Source organism: Macaca mulatta, chromosome 12 (genome assembly GCF_049350105.2).
Source record: "Macaca mulatta isolate MMU2019108-1 chromosome 12, T2T-MMU8v2.0, whole genome shotgun sequence".
NCBI classification, from domain to species: domain Eukaryota; kingdom Metazoa; phylum Chordata; class Mammalia; order Primates; family Cercopithecidae; genus Macaca; species Macaca mulatta.
The window spans coordinates 9,620,691-9,636,124 of NC_133417.1; the positions used below are offsets into that span (position 1 = coordinate 9,620,691).

A 15,434-nucleotide genomic window follows, 5' to 3' on the forward strand; every position below is an offset into this window, starting at 1 on the left:
TGATTGGTCCGTTTTACAGAGCGCTGATTGGCCTGTTTTACAGAGAGCTGATTGGTCCGTTTTACAGAGAGCTGATTGGTCCGTTTTACAGAGCGTGGTCAGTTTTTACTGAGTGCTGGTGGTTGTGTTTAGAAACCTTTAGGTAGACACAGAGCACTGATTGGTGCATTTACAATCCTTAGCTAGACAGAGAAGTTCTCCAAGTCCCCACCAGACCCAGAAGCCCAGCCGGCTTCACCTCTCGGTGGGAAGCATGGCAGCTGGGGAGTGCTAACTGAGGGTCTGTTTATGAAACGGGGAGGGAGGAAGGGTGGTGAAGCAGCTGGGCTAGCGGTGCAGGAGTGCCGGTAACCACAGGGAGAGGCCCGGGTCCCAGCAGCACCTGGCTCGTGGGAGTAGGGTCAGCCCACCTGGAAGCCAGAGGAGGCAGGCCTGTGGGTGCAGGCCCTAAACAGCAGCCCCTGGGGCAGAGAACAGGAGCCTGGAAGGGGTGCGAGGGGTGTGTGCTCAGTCACTGGGGTCTAGAGGTCTGGCTTTAAGGCGGAATCTGAAAGGCTGGCGCTGGAAGTCCTTAATTTGGCTTCGTTTTCTGGGTCCTTGGAGTGAGGAATTCCAGGCCCGGAGGCATGGGATTTCCTGTTGATTTCCGACTTCTCTTAAGAGGCCCAAGGTCTCGCTCATGGTCAGGCCCTGGAACGTCCTCCCTGTCACCTTGGGTGTGTGTTTCAGGAGAGGATGTTCACAGTGTTCTCCGGGAAGGAAACCAAACCTGTCCTAGTGAAGCCCAGCCCAGCCCTCGAGGGTGGCTTGGGGCGGCCAGGCTCCGCCCTGGTGGCCTGCCTGGCCCGCCCTGTGAAGAGCAGCAGGGAGCTGGGAGGACTGAGGAGCAGCCGCTGGGTGCCGAGGCCTCCTTTCTTCTTGGGTTCTTCCCAACTCTTGTTGCCACCATCTCTGCTTCCTTGCCCCTCTGGCCTAAATGTGGGCTTGCATGGTGGCTTTGGTCTCCTAAGCACCCCAGGGGGCAGGCCAAGGTGGATGGAAGCCCAGCATGCCCAGAAAGCCTCGCTGAACGGCCTTCCAGCCAGCCTCCGCCACATGAGTCCCGAAGCCGAGAAGAAAGAGACATCAGCCTGGGTTCCCTTTCCCAGTTTCCAGTCCATCTCCATATGGCAGCAGCCTCCTGTGAGACCCTCTGCCCACAGCCCATGCCCAGACCCTGAGTGAAGCCCTGCCCTCCAACCCTGGGCTCATCCTGTCTAAGGCCCCTCTTCTCTGTGGCTGGCACTCTTCAGGCTGGCCCTGCCCAGATCGCAGGCTGCAGAACAGCCCGACAGGAGCCTCACTCACCAGGCATTTCTCTCATGATGCTGCGGCAGTGGGATTCATCCTGGGAGGCAGGGCAGGTGGAGAGGTGTTCCCAAAGGCACTGCACTCGCGTCCTGCCACACCACAGCTGCACCCAGGCGAGCATTACCAGCTGGTTGCATCACTTCCCTGCGAGCCTGACGATCCCTCTCTGCCCAGCCTTTCAGGAATCCACGGGAGTTGAGACCCTTGAGATGGAACCCGTGTTCTCCCTTCCTAGCAAAAGGCGTTGGGTATCTGGTTCTCTGAAGGCCGTAGAGGCAGTTGGGTGTTTAGGACTCATCCATACCATGTTTTTGAGTCTAAAAGACCCCTCTTGGCCGTGCTGAAGGGCCCTGGGGCTGGAATGACTGTGGGCCTGGCTCACTGTGGGCTTTTCCCGTGTAGTTTGCATTTCACCCTTCCCAGAAGGAAACCCACCACTGACTCTGGGGACAGGCAGTGCCCAGCATGGATGAGCTTTGCTCCCCTCACTGCACTCCCGTCTTGTCTCAAAGATTCATACTCTTGCCTTTTTTTTTTTTTTTTGAGACGGGGTCTCGCTCTGTCGCCCAGGTTGGAGTGCAGTGCCATGGTCACAGCTCACCGCAGCCTCAGCCTCCCAGGCTCAAGCCATCCTTCCGCCTCAGCCTTCAGAGTGGGGCTGGGACTACAGGCTTGCACCACCACACCTGGCTAATTTTTTTGTTTTTTTGTGTGTGTTTTTATTAGAGATGGGTTCTTGCCATATTGCCCAGCTGGTCTCAAACTCCTGGGCTCAAGGGATCCGCCCACCTTGGCCTCCCACAGTGCTCTGGATGACAGGCTTGAGCCACTGCACCCAGCTACCCTCTTGCCTTCTCTGTGGTTGGGTGGTTGTGTGTTTATTGGAGGCAGTCGGTTTGAAACTAACTCATGGTGCAGAGGATGGAACCATGGAAGACTGAGCAGTCTGGGTTCAAGTGTTTACCCTGCTCTGTTTTGTGAGCTTGGGCAAGTTACTCAATCTCTCTGAGGCTTTGGTCCCTCCTCTGTAAGAGACCATAATAATAGTAGCTGCAGGATTGCCTCGGGGATTAAGTAAGAGTGCAAATACAGAGCCACTCACCTGCGCTGGGTGGTGTTTTGTGCGTGAGACTCTGTGGTCCCTGAAGAAGGGGTAATAGGGGCCCAAGTGGGAGTTGACTGGGCCCCTGACACCCCAAGGGGTGGGCACTGCAAGCACTGAGCAGCCTGGACCCTGGGTTAGAGTGATTTTCCTGACCCCGTAGAGCGTCTTCACTTTTTAATATGAGGTGTGTCTGTCGGGCACAGGGCTCTGCATGTGCCCCATCCGCGCCCCTGACCAGCTCTGACTCACCCCTTCTGTCTCCCGCCCCCAGCAACATGTCGGACGCCTTGGCCAATGCCGTGTGCCAGCGTTGCCAGGCCCGCTTCGCCCCCGCTGAGCGCATTGTCAACAGCAATGGGGAGCTGTACCATGAGCACTGCTTCGTGTGTGCCCAGTGCTTCCGGCCCTTCCCCGAGGGGCTCTTCTATGAGGTGAGGACACTATTGAGGGCCTTCTCAGACCCAGCTCAGAGTCTGCCCTCAAGGAGTGGGTGGGCTGGGCTCCATGCAGTGGTCCTGACTGGTGACAGGGCCGGGTCTGGAGCCAGCCCAGAGCCAGGCTTGAGCTGCTGCACGGGCCCATCCTTCACCTGTGAGATGTGAACAGCGCCCCGGATGCTCTGGGTGCTAACGGAGAGCCACCTTTCACCAGCCTCCTCTGGGCAGATGCTGGGCAGGCCCTGGGGGCAGGAAGAGCCTGCCCTGGTGGTGCTTGCCCTCCGTGGGGACCAGACAGTGAGCACAGCAACCGCACGGCCCATCAGCCGGTGCTGATGCCCTGGGGGTCAGGCTCACAGAGTGGGGTGGGGTGGGGTGGTGCTCAGGGAAGGTGAGGTTTGGGCAGACCTGAGGGGAGGGAGCCACACACATCTCTGCAGGAAGAGCACTGGGCAGAGGGCACAGCACATGCACAGACCCTGTGGTGGGAGAACATGGGGTGTATGGAGAGCAGTAGGGAAGCTGGTGTGATGGAAGCCGAGGGCATGAGAGGAAGAGGGCCAGGCGCTGAGGACAGGGAGGTGGATTTTGTTTGGCCCCATGGGCCTCTACAGAGCCATAGACAGGAGCCACCTCGGGTGTGAAGCAGAGGAGTCACACTGTCTGCTGACATTTGAAAAGGTGCCCTGGTCAGGCACTGTGACTCATGCCTGTAATCCCAGCACTTTGGGAGGCGGAGGTGGGTGAATCACCTGAGGTCAGGAGTTCAAGACCAGCCTGGCCAACATGGTGAAACCCTGTCTGTACTAAAAATACAAGAAATTAGCCTGGCATAGTGGCAGGTGCCTGTAATCCCAGCTACTCAGGAGGCTGAGGCAGGAGAATCGCTTGAACCTGGGAGGCGGACGTTGCAGTGAGCCGAGATTGCGCCATTGCACTCCAGCCTGGGGGACAGAGCAAGACTCCATCTAAAAAAAAAAAGAAAAAAAAAAGGAAGCTTCTGGCCGCTGAGGAGAGGGTATAAGGTGGGGCCGGAACAGAGGCTGGGCTGGGAAGCCGGCGGGACCAGGAGCTGAATTAGTACAGTCACCCAGATGAAAGTGAGGGGCCTTCACCAGCTCATGAGAGCAGTTGTTAAATCATCAACAGTCTTGCAAACTGGTTATGCAACAAAGTTTTTGTTTAAAAATTAAATTACATAAACATACAATGGGATACAATTTTATTAAAAACAGAGGTAACAAATACTCAAAGCATACCACTTGCTAATTATTTTGTTCCACTTTACTATTGTCTATGCTGCCGGGGTTATTTCCGTTCATTGTGCTGGTGTGGCCATGCACACCCCCGCTCAAGTCCACATCGATGTCCTGTCGGCAACCGGAGGTTGGCCATGATGGGAATATTCACACCGTGGACATTGGCAAACGCCCCACAGCAGGGCCTGCCTCTGTGCCCCAGAGAGCTGGCTGTTCAACATTTACCAGCACGCCACTGGTGGTTGTGGTGGCGGTGGTGGCCAGGGTTCAGATGCTGGCTCTGTTTCGAGGTAGAGCTGATGGGATTGGCTGGTGGATGGATGTGGGGCGTGTGGTCCGCCTGGCAGAGCAGGAGCTGCTGTTTATTCCTCATGGTGCCTTCAGCCTCCTGAGAAATGCTGGCTAAGTGTAGAGGCGGCAGGGGGGTGGGTAAAACTCTGGGAGGGTGTCCATGTGCCCAGAACAAAGCCTGTCACACAGTAGGTGCCCAGATGATTTTCGTTGCTGAAAGAGTTTAAGCCCTTCCTGCCACTACAGGTCCCTGGGTAGGGCTATATCCAGTTCAGTCTAGTAAGACACTCATTTTAGAGAACAGGGAAAAACCAAATTAGAAAATAGAAAATACAATTGTTAAAAGAGAGGAAAGCAGAGGCACGCTTTGGCCCCACTTGTGGCCAGCACAGGGGCCCTCGCTGGCAGCTGCCGCCTGGAGGGTGTGCACGCCGGCTCCTGCTGGCCGCAGCCCTGAGCTCTCCCCACTCCCCCGTGCCCAGGTCCTTCCTGCCTTCCCTTCCTTCTGTCTCCTGTCCCTGGGTCTTCGTGGCCTCTGGGGAAGCTGGACTATTCCCACAAAGAAAGGTATAGGAAATAGGGCCAAGTGGCACTACACTTCAAACTGGATCTCATCCCTCCTGGCATAAAACGCCCTCGCCCCCAGGCTGTTCTCCGGACCCACAGGGTCCAGATCCTCAGTAGACACCAGCGGCCCTTGGACAGGTGGCCTTGCCGACCTTTCCAGCTTCCACAGGGGCCCCTCCCTTTGCACCCCACCATCCCAAAAGGGCCAATGTCCTCTGCTGGCCAGGCCTGGGACCCGCTGCTCCAGCCTCAGCCCGGCATGCGCCTGTCTCAGTGCCTCATCCCCTGCTGTCAGGTCCTGACCCGACAAGGGCCTGGGCGGCTGGTGGGGATGATAGTGCTTGTCCTCTCTCTGCGACCCCTTTGCAGTTTGAAGGCCGGAAGTACTGTGAACACGACTTCCAAATGCTGTTTGCTCCGTGCTGCGGATCCTGCGGTAAGGCCGGTGACAGTGCACATCCTGGGCTGCCTGGGAAGTGGGCAGCAGGCGGGGTGGGGGGGCGGGGGCTCAAAGGGGCACACAGAACTGGCCTAGCTCTTCCCTAACTGCCCACCTTGCCTCTCTGAGCGGCAGCCCTCAGGCCCCCTACAGGCACCACCATCTCACGAGGGAGCCCACGGGCCAGGCAGAGAGCAGGTGGAGTGTTAGGTGGACGGGGCTTTGGAGGGTCCGAAGAGAGGACGGGCACGCGCCCCCTGGCCAGCAGGGACCTGTCCTTTTCCAGGCGAGTTCATCATTGGCCGCGTCATCAAGGCTATGAACAACAACTGGCACCCGGGCTGCTTCCGCTGCGAGCTGTGCGATGTGGAGCTGGCTGACCTGGGCTTCGTGAAGAATGCCGGCAGGTGAGGTGGCCACGTCAGGCCAGAAGGGACTGGGCCACAGCCCTGCCCAGCACACCTGCCCACCCCTCCCGTGTGCTACCCACTTGCTGAGGGCCCAGCAGGGTCCCGGTGCCGCAGCCTGCACTGACGTGGCTGCCCTCCCTCCGGTTCACCTCGGGGCAGATAGTCCAGCTCCCAGTTTGCGGGGCCCCATGCTCGGCATGCTCCTGGCAGCCTCTCGGGAGCCATGAGAAATCCCCACAGTCCCCCACCCCGCCGGCCATCCCACCTGCTGACCCCACCTGTCCACCTTCCCCTGCCTGTACCTGTGCAGCTCAGTGTGGCCGGAGGGAAATGCCCACATTTACTCTTAAATTCAGGGCCACAGACCTCATGGGTACTCCAGAAGTTCCCACCTCCTGTGAAGCCTTCGTCTCTCGTTCCCCCTCCCCGAGCACTGTCCCTATAGCAGGCAGCCTTGTCTCCCACCTGCCCTGGCCCTAGCTCTGGGATCCCGTGCAGCCCCGCCGCTGTCTGAGCCCTGTTCGTTCCCACAGTTTCTCTAGGGCTCCCTTCTCCACGCCACTCTCTTGTCCTTTCTGAAGGACCGGGCTGGGGAGCTGGGTTAAAAATACTGGCTGGCCTTCGTCCCCAGCCTCTCCCAGCACACCTGCCTCCCCTTGTGTGTGCTACCCTGGTCTCATCTGCCCAGGGACCCACACCTCCTCTTGACCCCTCAGCAGCTCTCACCACAGCTGCTGAGGTGCAGAAATGCCCCCCTTCTGGCACCCGGGACCCTGAGTTCCTGTGGTTCTGCCCCCCACCCCGCCCCACAGCGGCACCTGCTCACTCCCTCCTCTGAGCCACCTTCCTCCCGGTCTCTCCATGGGGGGTCGTCTGGGACTCCGTGCCTGGCCCTCATGGCTGCCCTTGCAGACAGAATCCTAGAGCCCTAAATGGCACGTGTGTCTGGACAATTCTGGGCTCCACTTCGGGCCTCTCTCTCACTGTCTTCAGCTGCCCGCATGCCACCTTCACCTGGTGTCCACCAGGCATCCCAAACGCAGTGGGGCACAAGCAGTTTGGGATTCTCTTCCACCAACCACCAAGGCTGCCTCTGCATGTGCCCCATGTCAGTGAGAGGCAGCGCCGCCCTCCAGAGGCCCCAGCCATGCCTCCCTGCCACACCCCCTCTGTCCGGGCACTCTGCTCCCTCCCCCAGCTCCTCTGAGATGCTTCCCCAACACTACCAAGCTCTTGTCCACGTGCGGCCCACGAGAGAGGCACATGGCCTGGTGCCCGGTGTCCAGCCCGCTGTCCTCGGAGCTGGGCGGTGCCTGGCATTGAGCAGGTTGTCTAAATGAAGGGCTGAGGGGGCAGACGGTGCAGTGCAGGGGCCGAGGGACAGCACCAGGGGCTCGTGCTGACCAGCAATGTCGCCGACGGTGTGTGGAGCGAGCCCAGTCTCCTTCCTGAGGCAAGCTTTGCACAGGGCCACTGCCCCAATGGCTGGTTGGGGAAATCTGAAAGATGCTGGAAGTGTTTTGGAAAGTCAGACGTGCCATAGAAGCACATTGCCGTAAGGATGGGGCAGGGCGGCAGCTAGGGTGAGGAATGACGGCCCCTGCTCGGTCCTCCCAGCCCCACAGTGCAGACTTCAGAATCTGGGCAGATGTGCTGTGAACTGCCAGAGCCCCAGCAAGAGCCCAGGAGGCTGCCTCTGCCGCTGTGCCACCACTTTGCCATTCCTGGGTCAAAGAGAGAAGTTCTGGGAAACGCTTCATGTTGACCAAACACGATAACCTGTGTAGTCTTAAAGCTACGGTTGTGTTTATGGTCTGTACAAAGAAATACAAAGGACATGTTAGGGAAATATCTGCACGCGAGCAAGGGAAATAGCTCAGGCAGAGAGAGGCCTCTCTGGAGGAAGGGGGTCTGGGTCAGTGGGAGGCAGGTGCGCAGCGCAGCCCTGGCCTGACCTGAGCTCCCATGACTACACAGGACATGCTTGTCCGGGACTGGGAGCCTGCCAAAGAGCTCTGGGGGTTGCAGGCCTGTGCGTGGGGTTACAGCAGGAGAGATCCAGAATCCAGAGCTGTGCTCAGTCCCTGCAGGCCGTGAGTGCTGAGGTCCCCTGGCAACCAGCCTGAAATGTGTGGCCTGTGTCCCTTCAACTCAGGCAGTGTCTGGCAGAGGCACCGCAGAGCGGACTCAGGGTACCTTGCACCGCAAAGGAATATTGAGACTCCCTCCCCGCCCCCGCCAGGACTCCCAGGTCCCTCTTCTGGGTCGTTTGCAGCCTGCCTTCCGGGTCTTTCTGCAGAGCCTGGTTGCTGAGCGATTCTGTAGCAGGAAGGAGGCTGGGAGCCTAGTGGGAAAGAAAGGCGTCCATTGTTCAGGGGTTGTTCTTCCGGCCTCTTCTCTCCCTGCCACGGATGAAGTCGTTGAGTGTCTAGGAGCCTTTGTAAGCATCACAAGCCCCTGCAGAGGGGTGGCCGATGGATCCCCTTCGTCAGTTCTCCCTTTTCAGGGGTTGAGACGAGGCGGTCTAGAGAAACGGTGGGCATCTGCTGAGATTTCAGGTTGCCTGTTGGGGAGGTGGCTGGGGAAACGGCAGATGCCTCCTGCTGAGTCTGCTGAGTCCTAAACAGTCTGTGCTCGGCCTGGACAGCGCCCCCTGCTCACAACTCTGACTTGGCACTCAGCGAGCTTTCGTTGGTTTTCCCTTCGAAGCTGGGAGGCGGGCCCTTGAGCCTTTTGCCACAGAGCAAGTTACACAGGGCGTGGCGGAACTTCTCAGCCACAAAGAAATACATGATGGGGTCGAGCGCCCCGTTGAGGCTGGTGAGGCAGGAGGTGATGCGGTTTCCCAGGGCCAGGACGCGCTGGGTGGCACAGGAGGTCCCACCGCTGCGGTAGTGCAGCACGTAGACGGAGCGGTTGACGTGGTAGGGCACGAAGCAGACCAGGAAGATGGCCAGCACGATGGCGATCATGCGCACCGCCTTGCTCTTGAGGCGCTTCTCCACACGCAGGCCCTGCCGCAGGCTGCGGATGATCAGCAGGTAGCAGGTGACCGTGGTGACGAACGGGAAGGTGAAGGCCACGGCCAGGGACACCAGGGCGTGGTGGGAGGCCTTCTCCCGGTACAGCTGCAGGCACACCACTGTGTGGTTGGTCTGCACGGTCTGCTGGCTCACCAGCAGCGGGGCCATGGCCACGGCCACCACCACCCACAGGAAGGCACAGGCCAGGTGTGCGTAGAGGGGCCTGCGGAGCTTGAGGGACTTGACCGGGTGCACGATGGCCAGGAAGCGGTCGGCGCTGATGCAGGTGAGGAAGTAGATGCTGGCGTACATGTTGAGGTAGAAGAGGAAGCCGGTGAGACGGCACGCGATTTCTCCAAACGGCCAGTGGTTCCCAGAGAAGTGGTAGACCAGGCGGGTGGGCAGGACCAGCACGCACGACAAGTCGGCCACCGCCAGATGCATCAGGAACACGTTGGCCGGGGTCCCGGACTTGTGGTCTCGGATGAAAAGCCACAGAGCCAGGGTATTGCCAACGAAAGCCAGGATAAAATCCAGGAGGTAGAAGGAGGCGAACAGCATGTTCTCCAGTGGCGTCTCCTGGCCACATTGCTCTGCCGTGGCCAGGGAGAAGTTGGTGATCAGACCTGGGGGGGTCACTTCAAGGCCATTCATGCTTTGGCTGGAGTCAGAGCCCGGGTATGAGCCTGGAGGAAACAAGCGAACAGTTCACAATGAGCTTGCGACCCGGGCAGCTTCACGCTCTCCGAAGTCCAGAAGTCAGGCCTCCGATGCCTTCAGAACCTCCCACTTCCAAGCTCAGCACTGCCCACGGGGCTGCTGAGGGGACCTCCTTGTCCATTTGGGGTGCGTGAGCGTCAGAGGCATGCTGAACTTCAGCACAAGGCAAACGCAGAACCAGGGCTTGGAATTTCGCCACTATGCAGCTGCACCCCTGCCACCCGGGAGATCTGAGACTCCTCAGAGCTGGGAGGACGGGGTCAGCACCAGGACGGGGAATGGGATGTGAGCCCTGCCTGGGTGAGGCTCTGGGTTTTCTGTTCTGCCCCTGAAGTGTGATGTCTGAGCGTCAGGGGTGGTGAGGGGTGGGGGCAGTGTGTCTCTGCGATTCTAGCTCCTCCGCAGCCCCAGCCTTGGCAGGTGGGTTCTGCTCATCCTGAGTGCCTGGACCCTCCCTGACCCGCCTGCCCACAGGTGCACTGGCCGGGGCGTCTCTACTTTCTGCTTCCCCTGCTGGCCTCTGACCATGGCTTCCCCGGCACCTGACTCGCAGGAGGATGCCCCAGGATGGCAGCAAGGACTGTGCCCTGGGAGGTCAGAGGTCTGCTCTTTTTACCCGCCTGAGAGTTTCAGCGTCTCTCTTGGGGGCTGTCTGGAGCCAGCCCACCAACTCCGTTTGGACATCCTGACAGGTGGGGAGACCTGTGTTTAGGAGAAGCCTGTGCCTGGGCATCAGGCCAGCTGGGAGTATTTTCCCTCCCAGAGTAGATGCACCACCAGGGGGCAGCATCTCCTCCAGGAGGGGAAGACCCATTTTACCCCGAGTCAGAGACACTGGCCAAGGCTGTCCAGGTCAGATCTGCAGCCCCAGAGAGGCCTGGAGGCCCCCTGGCTTGCCCACGTTCGAAGGCCAAGTGCAGAGCCCCGTGACAGGCCTAGGTAACAAGTCATGTCCATTTGGCGAACCCTGAGTCTGGATAGGGTGCTCCCCACCCCCCGCAGACAGAGAAACCCACTCCTGTTTTGCTTTTAGTCAACTCGGAAGATTCAGGAAGGAGAGTGAGGGTTCAAACACCCTGCCTCTCCAACCTAGGCCTGCGAGTGGGGGTGTGGGCAGGTGGTGGGGCCAGAGCAGCCCGGATCCAGGGCAGGACAGCGGGCCTGGCCTGCCTTTGAATTGGGGTCACCAGCAGGCTTTGGCCAGGTGGATGCTGATGATGGCACAGCTTCTGGGGTTCCTCTGGGCACCCGGCTTCCCAGTACCCACAGTCCCCACCCTGCACAGCCAGGCTGAAGCAGAGGCTGGAGAGGGGTTTGCAGAAGAGAAGCTGGCATCCCGTCTGCGCCCATTGCAGGATGGCAGCAGGAGGGGAGGAGGCAGGAGCCACAGACCTGGCAGGGTCCTTATCCTGGGCAAGCCTGGCTCTGCACCAAGCAGCTGGAGACCTACCTGCAGCAAATTCACTCTGCACATTTCTCCCTGCCTGTTTCCCTCTCTGCCTCCTTCCCTCCTTCCTTCCTTCCTTCCTTCCCTTCCTTCCTTCCCTTCCTTCCTTCCTTCCCTCCCTTCCTTCCCTCCCTTCCTGCCTTCCTCCCTCCCTCCCTCTCTCCCTCCCTCCCTTCCTTCCTTCCTTTTCTTTCTTCTTTTTTTTTTTTTCAGGGTCTCACTCTGTCACCCAGGCTGGAGTGCAGTGGTGCAATCAACTCACTGCAGCCTCAACCCCCAGGGCTCAAGTGATCCTCCCACCTCAGCCTCCTGAGTAGCTGGAACTACAGGCACACACCACCACGCCTGGCTAATTTTTGTATTTTTTGGTAGAGATGGGGTTTTGCCATGTTGCCCAGGCTGGTCTCAAACTCCTGGGTTCAAGTGATCCTCCCTCCTTGGCCTCCCAAACTGTTTGGATTACAGGCATGAGTCACTGCGCCCAGCCCCTCTCCTCTTACTCCACAGGGCTGTCTCAGGATGCTGGTGGCATGGGGCAGAGAGGGCATGATGACTGTTCACGGGCACAGCAGCTGCTCGAGGAGGAGGCTGGAGCCATCCTCACATAGAGGAGAAGCATGCACGGTGGTGGCCCTAGCCCTAGGGAAGGGCAGGCCGTACCCTTCCTCAGGAGAGCGAGCGGCCAGCTGCTGTGGCCCTCACATGGAGCGTGAGGGCTGGCCCAAGCACCTGGCCATCAATGTCCTCAAGCAAAGGGGAGGGCAACTGCCTAATAATATTACCTTTTAGCTATCTCTCTAGGCAGGTTCCCCTACCTGAAAAGATTCCCCTGGCTTCAGAGTGTTTGAAGATGCCTGAAGTTCTAACACCAGAGATGGTTTCCTGCCACTTCCAGGAACAGGGTCTGTTCTTAGTCCCATGTGGAGTTCCTCACGGGGATCCCATTCCCCAGGAATCCAGGTTTCACAGTCCTCTGACTTGGGCTGGATGGTCTCGGCTGGCACTTTCCCTAGGACTGCAAAAACCACAGTGCGGTGCGGGCGGAGAGCTGAGGGCCGAAGGCGGGGTGAGTGATCCTCGGGAGAGGGAGACAGGCTTGGCTGGAGCCCTGGGGAAGGGCTGAGGGCTCTGAAGGGGGCTGTGGAGGAGAGGTAAAAGGAGGGAGGGACACAGCCCTTGACAGGGCCTGTGAGGCAGGGGAGGACAGGGAGCAGGTGCCATGGGATGGCGGGGGTGGGGGGGCTGTGACTTTGAGGGTGTCGTGTTGCACGTGCTGGGGGTGAGGACCCAGAGACTGGAGGAACAGGGCTCCAGGGCAGGTGCACGGGCAGGCAGAGAGGACAGCCCATGGTAGATGGGAGGGGCACACAGGTGTGCTGTTTTCAGGTTGGCAGGAGAGGAGCAAGGTGTGTGCGGGGAGGCCCTGGAGACTGGAAGAGGAGAGAGGGCTCAGTGAGTGAGGGATCCTTGTTAGAACCTGGGGGTGGGAAGGGGCCAAGGTGGGTGCCCACCACCCTAGACTGTCCCTCGGGCCTGTACTGTGCCCCACTGTGCAGGTATCACCTGGCCCCAGGAGAGAGCAGCTCATAGGTACGACTGACCACTCTGCCTGGCATGGTGGGGGCCTGCCTGTGCTGGCTCAAACCAGTTTTAGCCCCATTTTACAGATTAGGGAATCAAGGCTGAGTGTCTGCTAACTTGCCCTAGGTCACTTGACCAGGGGACATTGGCCCTGGAGCTGGAAGTAAGACCAGGGAAACCCTGGTCCCCCAGGGGACTGCCTTGCCTCTGGAGACTGCCAGGGCGCCTCGGCCAGGGCAGGAGTGTGACTCGGTCTCAGAGCTTGCCATGGAGTTGTCTCCCAGGCTCAGCACCTCCTCCCGGCCCTGGGACCACTCCCTAATTTTAGGGGCCCGCGTGTGGAATGAGAATGTGCAGCCCCTTGCTCAAAAAGGAAGAGTTTCAAGACAGTGACAACAGAGTGTTACTGGGCTTGGGGCCCTGAGTGACAGCAGGGCTAGCATATCTCATGGCACTAGGTGGGCCTGTGGTGCCTCCTGCCTCCAGCCCTGGAGTCTCAGCCTGGGCACTGCCCTCCGCTTCCTGCCCCGGCCGAAGGGCGTCCACCTCGCCCTCTCTGGGACTGAGACTCACTCCATCTTAAACCGCTTCCTGGTTCGTTTCAGGTTTGCTGAGGTTTCTCCTCCCTTTCTGTCCCTCGTTTGAGGAGTTCTGATACTGGTTGCTGCAGCTTGGTCTGAGATGGGCCCTGTTTCACTCTCCATTGCCCTTTAGAAACGAACTTCAGCCTAGACTCACTGGTTCCTCACGGCTCACTGCTCAGATGGCCACTGAGCGGGTGTTCCTAAGAGGAAGGGGCGTGGAACGGGCCAGGGCCTGGGCAGAGTTGGGTCCCATGGCTGTGGGTGAGCTGAGCGTCTAGGACAGGTCTCAGGCCTCTGTGGAGGTGGCGGGTGGGCACGCGTGGCCTCAGGGAGGGCCTGTGGTAGCAGCTGCCATGGCCAGGTGGTGGCAGTTACCTTTGCACTAGTGCCAGTCCATCCCTGGCCTGAACCCTCTCCCAGGCATCTGGCTCCCGTATGGGTCAAGGCTGTCTCATGGTTAGGGGCAGGGGTGCTGCCATTGCAGCCTGGACTGCGGGCAAGCCACTTCCCCTCTGCAAGCCCCCATCAGCGGGACAAAACACCGCTTTGTGGGCTGCTGTGAATTCAGATGGGTCAGCCTTCAATGCACAGGTCAGACCATCACCAAAGACATGGCACGAGACAGGCTGCTGCCCGTCTCCCTGGGCAGGGTTCCCCGCTGAGTGTTTCCTCTGCTTAGTCCTGGGCTCCCAGCCCGCCGCACCCGGCCTGCCCCTTACCTCTAGCCGCTGGTCCAGGAGGAAGGGGCAGGGGTCTGTGGGGCAGCAGGTGATCTCCGCCCGTGGGTGTCGGTGGCAGAGGGCTCTGTGCCGCTGTGGGTGGAACGCTGGCTATTTAAGGGAAGAAGGGAGACCACAGCCCCTCTGGCCCTGAAAGGCTGCTTCATTCCTGAGGGGTTCCTTGTGTGGCGGCCGCTCCTCTGGCTGCGGCTGCTGCCACCAGAGCGTGAATATTCTAGTGTGTCCCTAGCCCGTGCCCCCCGCCCCCAGCTTGGCCACAGAGGCTGAGTGTGTGACTGTCTCAGACTCAGAGCAGGCGGGGGCTGGCTGGGGGGCTTAGGCTGGAGCTGAGGGACACAACAGGACGTTTCAGAAGGGGATGATTTCCTACTGATGGGGGGCAGGGAGGGGCCGGCTGCCATGGCAACAGGCGGCGCTCTCAGGCCTGCGCCCGCAGACAGCGGAGGGGGCCTGTGATCGGAGGGTGGGAGTCCGAGGAGGATTGCTCACTGAGTGAGAGGCGACTCTTTGAGGACACTTGCTGTAGGGTCCTTGTGTCCTGCCCCGTATAATGAGGCCCCATTTGGGCATGCCGAATAAATCATGGCCTTTATCTGGAGCGAGGCACAGCTGCAGGAGCCTCATAATGGGGCGCTGTCCTGCCCGTGGGGATGCGGCTCAGCTCAGAGGCCGGGTGCCCGCCGGTGCAGCTCCCCTTCGGCACGGGAGCCCGTGAATCCGAAAGCTGGCCACGGGGCTCCTCCCTGGCCTGGCTCCCGGCTGGGGTGCCTTTGAGTGCTGCCGGCGGCCGCCTCTGAGACTGAGTGAACAAAGTTCGTTTCTGTCTTTCTAAAAATGATACATCCAGCAACATGGGAAGCCAAATCGCCTTTCCTGGTTTCAAAAGACTTTACATTTTGTTGTTTAAACATTGAAAACTGTATGTATGTGGCTAGCATTTCGGGGGCCGTATCTTAAATTTGTCTCTTTGCATCACCCCGTGCAGCTGGGATTATTGCCCCATTTCACAGACAAGGAAACTGAGGCTCAAGCACATGAAGAAACTCACCCATCAGCCAACAGTAGGAAGCGACAGAGCCAGGATTTGAACCCAAGGGCGTGTCCCTCCAGAACTTAGGCTTCGTGTGTGTGTGTTTTGTTTTTCTGCTGCATTTTGAATTTAGAATTCTTAGATTCGATCCTAATTCAATCTGAAAAATAATTCTGAAGGTCACCGTTAGATCTGGTGCTGTGATGTGGTCTGTCGAGAAGCTGTTTCCCATCTGGACTTCCTACGAGAGAGATGGGCTTCCCAGTCTGTCTGGCCTGAGAGCCAGCCGGGTGCGAGGTGTCTGGGCCAGTGCGCAGGTAGAGGTGTCTGAGCCAGCTGGGTGCGAGGTGTCTGAGCCAGGGCGCAGGTTGAGGTGTCTGAGCCAGCTGGGTGCGAGGTGTCTGAGCCAGGGCGCAGGTTGAGGTGTCTGAGCCAGGGCGCAGGTTGAGGT

General features: G+C 59.3%; 2 protein-coding genes across 12 annotated transcripts in view; one reads left to right on the plus strand and one right to left on the minus strand.

Moving 5' to 3' along the window:
- LIMS2 (LIM zinc finger domain containing 2) overlaps positions 1-15,434 on the plus strand; it is a 44,055-nt gene that overhangs the window by 22,198 nt on the left and 6,423 nt on the right. For 7 of the 10 annotated variants that reach the window (XM_015109810.3, XM_077956308.1, XM_028830450.2 and 4 more), the window contains 3 exon segments: positions 2,727-2,886; positions 5,379-5,445; positions 5,735-5,855. The exons of 1 other annotated variant lie outside the window; for it this stretch is intronic. In XM_015109810.3, the coding sequence (XP_014965296.2) occupies positions 2,731-2,886; positions 5,379-5,445; positions 5,735-5,855 (344 nt within the window). In that variant the 5' untranslated portion in view covers positions 2,727-2,730. 10 annotated transcript variants of the gene reach the window in all.
- On the minus strand, positions 4,098-14,121 carry GPR17 (G protein-coupled receptor 17). 2 transcript variants are annotated; one of them, XM_015109815.3, is made up of 2 exons: positions 11,864-12,063; positions 4,098-9,567 (listed from the first exon to the last, which is right to left on the minus strand). In XM_015109815.3, exon 2 carries the CDS (start codon positions 9,533-9,535, stop codon positions 8,516-8,518), a length of 1,020 nt encoding a protein of 339 aa, XP_014965301.1. In that variant the 5' UTR covers positions 9,536-9,567; positions 11,864-12,063; the 3' UTR covers positions 4,098-8,515.